General features: G+C 47.2%; 1 protein-coding gene across 3 annotated transcripts in view; it reads right to left on the reverse strand.

The window, feature by feature from the left end:
- Nucleotides 1-10,399, reverse strand: part of PRKX (protein kinase cAMP-dependent X-linked catalytic subunit) — a 79,850-nt gene that overhangs the window by 47,970 nt on the left and 21,481 nt on the right. For all 3 annotated transcript variants that reach the window (XM_064573687.1, XM_064573688.1, XM_064573689.1), the window contains exon 2: nucleotides 2,174-2,342. In XM_064573687.1, the coding sequence (XP_064429757.1) occupies nucleotides 2,174-2,342 (169 nt within the window). The remainder of the gene's footprint in view (nucleotides 1-2,173; nucleotides 2,343-10,399) is intronic.

Raw genomic sequence — 10,399 nt, forward strand, 5'->3', positions numbered from 1 at the left:
TGGATCTCACACTCCCAGCCTCAACACCACCTGGATTTCATACTCCTGGCCTCAGCCCCACCTGGATCTCAGACTCCCAGCCTCCAGGACTATGGGAAATAGATGTGTGTTGTTTAAGTTCCCTACTTCATGGTATTGAGTTACGGCATCCCCAGTGGACAAACTAACTTTCCATAATTTTTGGGTAAAGGTCACCTGGAAATTTATAGTCTTCAAAGGATCTGTTGTTGATAATAATTTCCCTAGATCCTGAGCATTTCAGGAGAACAGACACGACAACGTGCCTCGTTTTGTGTGCTCAGTACTGTGGGGGGAAAACCAAAAACTGCTCAAAATTAGTACAGATTTTTAAATGAGGTCCTGCCACATTTTCTCAAAACCTGTGAGTAGACTATCAAATTGTTCCTCAAATTCCGTGTAGATTTAATGATGAGGAAACATTCCTACTTCTGAGCCACACCCTTCGTTGAACCTGACATCTGACATGTATAAAGACTACATTCGAATGTGATCTGCACTCTGATTTTTGAATCACAAAGGCCATCATGTGTCAACACATGGTCGCTGTGTCTTCTCAACCACAAAGTCGTTGGCCGGAGACTCCCTGCCTTTGGAAGGAAGCCAGAGACGTGTCACCACAATTTGGCAATATCATAAAGGAGTCCAGGTCTCCCGTAGACAATATTTATTTAAAACCCTAGAGAGCTAAAGATCTTCCCCAGAATCACTATTTTAGTTCCTCCAAGAGACATAACTAGAAGCTTTCCCAAATTCCAGAGGAAGATCTAATGTACTCGTTTTTATAAGTGTTGTTCTACTGCGGACCAAATGGGAGAATCACATGTGGTGAGTGAGCGGCGTGGAGTCCCCGAATCACCCGGCTACTTTTGTTTCCATGACTTGAAACCCTGAGACGCACCTGACCCTTCCTTATCGGCACAAGATCACCTGCAGCTCCATAAAAGGAAAGTAAAACCGCAAAAAATTCAGCCTATTCCTTTCTCCTCCTCATTAAACATGCAATAGAGTAGGGACTCTGGGTAAGACACCCTTTCGGGCTTGGAGGATGGGAGGGCTCCTCCGGCAGCTTTGCATTTAGAGGCGTCCTTCACAGAGTCCGTGTGCACAGGAGACGTTCCAGAGCCATGACAAAGGGCTCCTGTCTCTGCGTGTGGACAGGTGTATCAGAGAAGGGCTGGAGTTGGTCTGGTGAGGGATGCCTAGTGCAGAGACACATAGGAAGGAGGCATTGCAGGGGAGGGGTGGCCCACGAGAGGCAAGGGATCATGAGGACGGCACCTGCCCCCTTCTACCACAGGTGGCTTTCCCTGATGGGACAACGGGCGGCAGGGCGTAGGGAAAGAGAGAGCAAACAGAAGGTAAACCCAGGGGTCGGTTCACGATGATCCCTACGTGGCTGGGGCCGGGTTCTGGGTACCTCACAATTCCCTGCGGATCTGTAGGTACAAATGAAGGTCACCAGACAGGTATTTGGGGAGGACCACCACCACTGGAAGGTGAAGAATGCCTCGGAAGAAAGCAAGGCTGGGAGGGCAACACCAGGTGGGAGGCCAGGGTCAAACATCAGGGCAGAAGACAGGGGGCCCCAGATCAGGCCATGAGCTGTGGGGTGGGAATGAGAAAGAACGAGAAGAAGATTGTAGAGGGGAGACATGGACCCTGGCTGGAAGGCACCCACACCATGGATTGGGAAAGAGAGCCATATCTGGGCATCCTATCTCTGGCACCTGGGTGCAGAACGGTCTTACCTTCTACTAGTAAATAGCATGGGAGGACAGGGATTTATTTGTTCAGTGCAGGGCACCGTCAACTGGACACACCTGTGATGCATCTAAATGGAGATACATAGTCATCCGCGAGAAACCCAAGGAGTGGCCTGCATGAATGAGGCTGAGCCGATGACTCAACAGGAGCTGGTGACGGTGACCCTGAAGGGGACAAGGGGAACAAGGTGTCTGGTAGGACCACCCATGTCCTTACGTATGTTCTGCTCAGCCAGGAGGGAAGCAAGGCCCAGGGGGAGGCAGTGGTCCCAACAGCAGCTTTCTCCCTGGACCCGGCCAGCCTGAGGGTCAGCTGTGAGCTCACTCCACCCCGCCTGGGATCTCAAGAGAGGGTGAGGACCAGGAGAAGGCAGTGGGGAGGGACTCACAGCTTGACCAGGAATGGGTGGCTGACTTCCTTCAGCACCGACTTCTCGTTGTGTACATGCTGTTCCTGCTTTAGGCGGATGACGTCGGGGATGCTCATCACCTTCAGGGCAAAGAAATGCTTGGCCGTCTTGTCCTTGACCAGCTGCACCCGTCCGAACGTCCCAGTGCCTAGAGGGGAGACAGCACACGAGGCTGTATCAGGACCTTAAGAGAAACCGTCAGCTTCGGCAGCTCCCAGCCCTAGTATATGGCCGGGGACAGTATTTGCAAGAAGCTCTGTTCTGGAAGTTTCAGGTGAGGGCACATATAATGCACACGTCGACAAAGACAATCACCTGCCTCTGAAATGTTCAACTGGAGGGAGGGCTGGCCATCATTTGTACACATGAGGCATCGTGGAGACCACACGCATACGCACGCATGCACACAAGGACAGCTAGAATGGAAAAGTATGGTAGACATTTCTGCAACGTGGCTTTTCTCTTTGGGGTTTCTAGATAAAGACAAAGGTATCAGGCACGAGACGCTCATGAAAAAGGCTCTTTAACACGCTAATGCCTGCTCAAAGCACTTGGGTCTGTATTTTAAAATTTGCTAAGGTTTGGAAAATGGGATATATTCCCACATGATATGGGAATAGATACCTATTCGGGTAGGATATAAAGGGATAGAGGGCTGAGACTGGGGTGAAATTTAAAAATTGCAACCACTATACATATGCAAGGAAATCCAACCCTCGTTTGTACCCTGGTGGGACATTTCCAACCCAAATGCATCCTCTTCCTCCGCCGCCAGACTGTCCTATTCCTCTGAGCCTCGGTGTGGGGCATGGTGTCCACCTTCCACCCCTCACACAGACTGGCAACCACTTACTGCAAGTATGAGATCAAAGATCCAAAGGAATTTTATCTTTGGCTAGAGAAGAGGTAAAGTAGGGGGGCAGAAAAATGGAAATCTGTACGTGTGAGCCTCGGGGTACCTGGCACCCAGTGAGCTTATAAATGGCGGCTGCGTTTTCCGTCATTGTGTGTCTAACCAGTGCCGCATGGGAAGGGGTCTTCCCGGGCAAGAAAGCATGGAAAACGGTGAACAGTTAGGGCTCTCTGGTTGGAAAAATGGGAATTAACCTAAACAGGAGGGAGAAAGGAATCAGGGAGAGCTGGAGAAGACAAAGGACGCTCTCCTCCCTCCCGACACAACCACACAGCCATGGGTGTCCATTCTTCTTGCGCAGGGTTTGGACCCACGCACGATAACGTGAGAAAGAGCACAGAGTCGCACTCAAGCAAAAACATTTTGTTTTAGCGTTTTCTATAAATGAGAATTGCCGAGCTGTGAAATAAATCTCACCTCCTCAGGCAGTGGTGGGGTTGGGGCCACGATGAGTAACCTTGGCTTTTAAGTGGAGTTTCCGATCATGAATATTTTACCGTAGGAGGAGCAGAGAGGGAGCAGCCAAAACCCAGAAAAGCAAGTGTTGTGTAAGAAGAAGCAAACGATGAGGGATATTCTCATCGGAAGGACACTGGGAAGCAAACACAGAATGGTGACGGGGTAAGGCAGTCGCGTGTTGGCGAGATGCTATGGAATCAAGTCCCAACCAGGAGGCGTGGAGGGGGGAAAGGCTGTAAGGAGGGTGAATTGGCAAAGTTTAGGGGTCTTTATGCAGACATTGATGTTTCCAGAGGGTCAGGTTCACACAACGGGGCCACCAGCATCTGGCGAAAGGTTTTGCTTTTTATTTGATCTGTGAACTGGGGCAAACACATGAGTCCTTGTGCTTCTACTGTTCCTCTCCCCGAGAGGACAGAGTGAAGTGCAACATACAAGCCCTGCCATGTCGTCAGATTCTCAAGACAGAAAGAAGGCCATGTGCCTTCCTCCTTCTTTCTCTCTCTGGTACCGTTCCTCCTGATCATCTTTATCCACCGCCCCCGAGAAGGAGCCCTTTCATCACTGGGTTGCATTTACTACATCCTAGTTTGTCTTTTCAGCCCTAGTGTTTGACCTACAACTGGATGTTCCCTGTGCCTACGTGAAAGACAGCACCAACCATGACTCAGATTTTTCCACATTTCTGTCAGCAATGTCTTTCAAGCTCTCTCTGAGCAGCGTCAGCTGTTAAGCATGCAGAACTCAAAACAGGTTACTTATGCATGGCAGCCAGAGCCTGAGCTACCCTGGGGGATGCAGGGAGTCCCTGGATGCCACAGTCAGATGACAGGACCACAGAGGACAACAGCCTCATTCAAGGTGGACGAAACCAGCACGCTGCAATTTTCAGCTCAGCCAGCTTAAATGCACGGAACACAAGACAACATTAATGGTGTTGGTCGTAAGGCATCAAGATGGTGGAAAGAAAATGGGCAGAGATTTCCCCACTTGGTGTTGGGAAGCTCACCAATATACACCCCCAGCTCTGAATAACTCCCTTCAGAAAGTAGAAAAGTCCATTTTTAGCTTTGTTGCAGGTAAGGATGGCCATAGGATCCACCTCTGCCCAATAAGACACACAATAGAATAGTATTCAGCCATTAAAAAAAAAAGGAAAGGTTCCTGCCATTTGCAATAACATGGATGGAACTTGAGGGCATTATGCTCAGTAAAGTAAGTGAGACAAAGGCAAAGTATGATCTCACTTATATGTGGAATCTAAAAAGGAAAAAACAACTCATAGAAAGAGTTCAGATTTGTGGTTACCAGAGGTGGAGTAGGGGAGTAGAGCAACTGGATGAAGACAGTCAAAAGGTACAAAGTTCCAGATGTAAGATAGTTCTAAGTCCTTTGGATGCACTACCATACAACCTGACAACCACAGTTAACACTGCTAGATGCTAAAAGAGTAGCCTACAAGTCCTAACAAGAAAAAGAACTTCTTTTTAACTATATAAGGAGATGGATGTTAACTACATCGTGGTAATTATCTCAAAATATGTAAGTATTTGTCAAGTTTTTATGCTGTACACCTTACACTTACACAATGGTGTCAATAATATCTCAATAAAACTGAAAAGAGAAAATCTTTACCCCAACAGGGTTTAAATAAAATAACACATGCAAAGCCCATCACACGGCATCTCAGCCAAGGTAGTAAATGAATTTTCCATGAGTGTAAAATGAAAGTCAGCTCCATAAATGTTCTATGTCATGGTGGTTACATAACTCTATGCATCTGTCAACAAGTCATCAATGGGAACACTTAAAATGCATGAATTTTGTTGCATGTATATTATATCAAGAACATTAACTGCCCCCCCAAAAAAATTTAGGGTGAGATAGATTTTTTTTTACGTAAGCTCTATTAAATGGAGTTGGCATTTGATTCTACTCCTTATTCTTTAGGGTACTGGATGCAGACATCTATCAACCATTGACTGAATGGCAGAACATACCCCATGGGGAAAGGATCCCCCAGGGACTATGGGGACTAGGGACAAATCTATTGCTATAGGCACACAGAGAAGGGTCGAGGCCTCCACTCGCACTTTATCACCGTTATTCCAAAGTCTGACATGTGCAAAAAATATATATGAAGAAGTTTCCACAAACATGCAGTTGAAGAAATGTCATCTGAAAAGAGATGCTATGAGGTCGACCACATTCTGAGGCAGATTCCCTACACCATGTCTGTAATATCAGGGAATGGAACTCCACCTGGCAAATTAAGTCACAAAAGACTACAGGTGGCATTGGAAGGACCAAGGAGAACTAGAAATGCCCAGGGTGCACAAAGTGCTCTTGCTTAGAGAACCATGGGAAAAATGTTTCTGTAAGTTTAGCCGTGAAAAAAGTGCTCCAGTCAACACACCAACTTCCAAAGTATCAGAGGCCGCCATTTTTTTTTGGTCCATGTTGGGATTGGTTTGTAACTTGTGGCAATAGGTTCTGTAGATCAAGTATGTTTCACATTAATTCCTGGGCACATGTTATTTGGATAAACGGGCAGATGAATGCATTCATGGATACACCAATGGACAAATCCATGTAATAGAAGTAGCAAGCAGAGTATCTCTTGCCTAAGCCAATGGAGGTCCTTTTGTAAATGTGGGCACAGTCAGAGAAACCCACACAGACTGAGAAGCAGGAGTGAGGAGAAGGCTGGATCCCAGGGTGGCATCTTGGTCCTATGTTCCTGCCTGGCATAAACACCTTTGGCCCTAAATACCTCAGATTTCACAGGGAATGCAACACAGAGCATTTAAAGCACCTCCATATATTTGTAAAAAAATAATAATAACACATAAAGGACCTCCAGTGTAATCCAAATAAGGTCCACACAGGTGTTAACGGGATCACAGAGAAGCCAGTTCCTGGTTTTATGGATGTCCTCTGATTATCGAAGTTATTATCTCTGGGGGTGGGCACATGGGGACTCTCCTGTGTAGTATTTTACAACGTCTTGTGAGTCTTAAATTATTAATAGTCACACTATTTCACATAAACAATTTTAAGAAAAATCACCTCTATCTTACACCCTAGTCGAGTATCCTATGTTATCATCTTCAAGAAGCCCTACCACAGGGCACCTGGGTAGCGCAGTCTGTTAAGCATCCAACTCTTGGTTTCGGCTCGGGTCATGATCTCAGGGTCATGGGATCACACCCCGTGTCAAGCCCTGCATCGGGCTTTGTGCTTAGCATGCAGTCTCCTTGGGATTCTCTCTCCCTCTCCCTCTGCCCTTCCCCGCCCCCCGCCCATGCACACTCTCTCTCTAAAAATAAATAAATAAAATATTAAAAAAAAAAGAAGCTGTATCGCTTAAGTCCACAGATGCACGATTTGACCACAGATATTTTGCTAAAGGCATCTGTAAGAAATGTCTCTTGCTCCGAGATCACCTGTTCAGTCTGATTAGTTGGAAGTCCAGTGATTGTCAGAGGTGATTGGAGCAGGTCACCTGCCTCCTTTTCTCTTACCTGAGTGTACCTTCCCTTTGCTACCAAAAAAAAAAAAAAGTAGGGACAGGATTCCGAGTCAGCTGCTATGACTCTTTCCCTCCTGGATAGTTTCTTTTAGGTTACTTTGATTTTTTTTCTTTTTTAACTTTTATTTTCCCTGGGTTTTTTTGTTTTTGTTTTTGTTTTTTTACCACACATTCAGTCTACTGCTAAATATAGTTCAATAACTTCACTGTTTTTTGACAGCGGCGAAAAGAGGAATTTCCTGTAGTTTCCTGTAAAAGACTCCTCATGATGTCCTTCCTGCTGTCCCTGTAAGTTTTTTAAGCAAGTGCCACTTATTGACGGGTCCATCCTAGCCAGTGCCCCTGAGCCTGACTGACTGCAGGGAACTGCGAAGACTAGAACGAAATGGAATTCTGTCCCCCGTCCCCACTCACAATGCACACTCCCGGAGACAGAACGGTGCCTCTCACCAGCCTCCCTTCAAGCAGAGTTTCCCCAGAAATGGGCGCCCCACAATGTCTTCTGCTATAAACATACAACTAACTACAAACGGGAGAGTCTCTCATTTCCTAAGAAGCTCATAATCAAATGGACACACAAGAACCACAACACACCCCAGGTCCAAAAGCGCATTCAAACCTAGCGCAGGATTTTAAATACCTAATCCACGACCTCCCCGTTTACATGTTGTGGAATGGAAAAGAACAAGAGAAGAATAAGGAAAAGGTAGTGATATGATATATCCCAACTAAAGAACCCCTGGCAGATCAGCCCACAAAACTGCCATTATATAAAAGTATTCACATGTAAACAAATAATTACGAAGGCATTTCTATTTAAACAAAGACAAAGATGGAGGTGGCCTGGGTGGTTGAGTCGGTTAAGGGTATGACTCTTGATTTCAGCTCAGGTATAGCCCTACATTGGGCTCCCAGCTTGCTTAAAAAAAAAAAAAATAATGAAAAAGTAAATACAGACAAAGACAGACATGGATATCGGGTTTGATTTGAATGTGTCTGTATTCAGGACTCCCGCCTCCTCCCCAAAGGCACACCCAAAATATAAAATCCCACTCCATTTATTTATTTAATCCAGATATGACAATAGGGTTTTATTCTGTGCCACAGAATGGACTCTGATTGGGTAACAGAGAAACCGTGTTCCCTGATTCCAGGGCAAGAAGGGTCACAAAAGGAGTTAAAGACAGACTGATGCAGTCAGATGATAGCTACACAGATCCACAGATAGATGATGGGTGGATGGATGGATGGATGGATGGATGAATGGATGGATAGACGGATGTATGGATGGATAGACGGATGGATGGATGGAGGGAGGGAGGGATGGACGGATGGATGGATGGACGGATGGATGGAGGGAGGGAGGGAGGGAGGGAGGGATGGAGGGAGGGATGGAGGGAAGGATGGAGGGATGGATGGATGGATGGATGGGAGGGATGGATGGATGGATAGACAGATGAATAGGTGGGTGGGTGGATGGATGGATGGACACATAGATGGATTGACTGATAAGATAAATGAGACAGATAACAGATGGACGGATGCATGGAGGGAAAGATAATAGGTAGCTCGGAGATAGAGACAGAGACACATAGATCACAGGCAGATGATTGACAGATAGATAAATGGTTGATAAAAGTATAGATGAGATAAATAATGGATGGATAGGGTGGATGAATGGATAGAAAGATAAGACAGCCAGCAGATAAATAGATACAGATATAGACAAATAAATAGGTGGTTGGTACATACACTGACAGATGATAGAGAAGATAAAAGAGATAGGTAAGAGACAGATGGACAGATGGATGGACAGATGGACAGAAAGATACTAGCTTATAAACAGAGAGACAGATACTAATTTACTTTTTTAAGCCTATTTCCCAAACAGAAAGTAAAACTTCATCAAAACCCACTTGGCAATAACATTAATTTCCTGCTTCGTGTAGTAACAGCCCACACAACACTGGGACCGTCAAAACTACTCCTGAGTTACAGCTCACTGAGAAAAAACCAAGAAACCAGAGCAAGACCGAGCCCGTGTGCACCCCCCATCCTGCAAGAGCCTTCGCCCAGTACGGCATGCGTGTGTAGAATCTTAACATGCAAACAACAGCACTTAAAAACACCAACTGCTACTGCTAGGAAGGGAAGTGAGACTCCCTCCTGACATGCAAGAAGGACGCACAGCCATGTCCGAGTTAAAGACCCATGCAGCTGGTCGTCACCCCCGTCCTGCACCTCTTCCGAACCTGCAGTGTCTCCTGAATTAGGATGCTCCCTGTCCTATCCCACGGGCATCCCAGATGCTAAGGAAACAGGGCAGGCAAGTTCCAGGGGAGGGATGGAGGGTGCAGCAGACCCCATCCCCCCTGAAATGCAGGAGAGGGGACGGCCAACAGGCCAACGGTGCACGGGAAATCTCCGGGAGAGCTTCCCAGCAGGGCTGCAGAGAAGTGGGAAAGGAACAGCATGTGCATGCCTTCTCGGTGCGTGCCCCGACTGCGGAGAACCACACATCAAAGGGGGCACCCCCAGAAGTGAGCAGAGCCCCCCCTCCTCCGCCCACTGCTTGGCCGGCCACTGTGGTCTGCACTGGGTTTCCAGGGAACACGTTCCTTCCTCCTCCTTCCTCATGCGTGGCATATTAAGATGCAGAAGGTGCTATGGGGGTCTGTAGTGAGGATTTATCGACCACAACCCTTCTTGGGTGACACCCCCCCAGCCAAGAAGCTACCGAGGGATCTGGACTGTGCTTCGGACCCAAGACTGCCTGAGGATCGTACACCCCTGTCCTCACCGCCCCCCCCCCCCGCCCCGTGGCCCCGGATGCAGGAACTGTGCATGACTTGGTGGAAAATGACACGACCTGCATTCACCAGGTGCTCGATGTGGTCTGAAGGAATTCAGCGGACTCCTAACGGGAGGCTGCTACACAGTGGGAAGGCTCTGGGACTCAGGTGAGTCACCTGGACATCCTGAGAAATCTAGGCGGAGGAGTGGAGGGGGGTCCAAGTGTTCGCAAGCACCTCCTTTACCTGGAACGCCCTGGCCGTAAGCTCTCCAGAATCCGTTCTCCCCTCCATCCAGCCAAGGCCAAGGGTGTATATCTCCTGCACTGTCTGGATGGGTGAAATTAGCTTGGAAATGTTTAAGGCAACTGAAAACCATGCAATTCCTAAGGAGGCCAAAAGTATGCACTCTGTTGGTCATTACAATGTCTGTCCCCCTCTTCATAGCGATGGTCGCTTCTCTGTGTTGAAAGGATGTTCTGCAAAAAGATACAGAACGCTAAAATGGA

Source organism: Mirounga angustirostris, unplaced genomic scaffold (genome assembly GCF_029215605.1).
Source record: "Mirounga angustirostris isolate CCGP_5_RB_7025 unplaced genomic scaffold, mMirAng1.0.hap1 SCAF_11, whole genome shotgun sequence".
In the NCBI taxonomy this organism is placed as follows: domain Eukaryota; kingdom Metazoa; phylum Chordata; class Mammalia; order Carnivora; family Phocidae; genus Mirounga; species Mirounga angustirostris.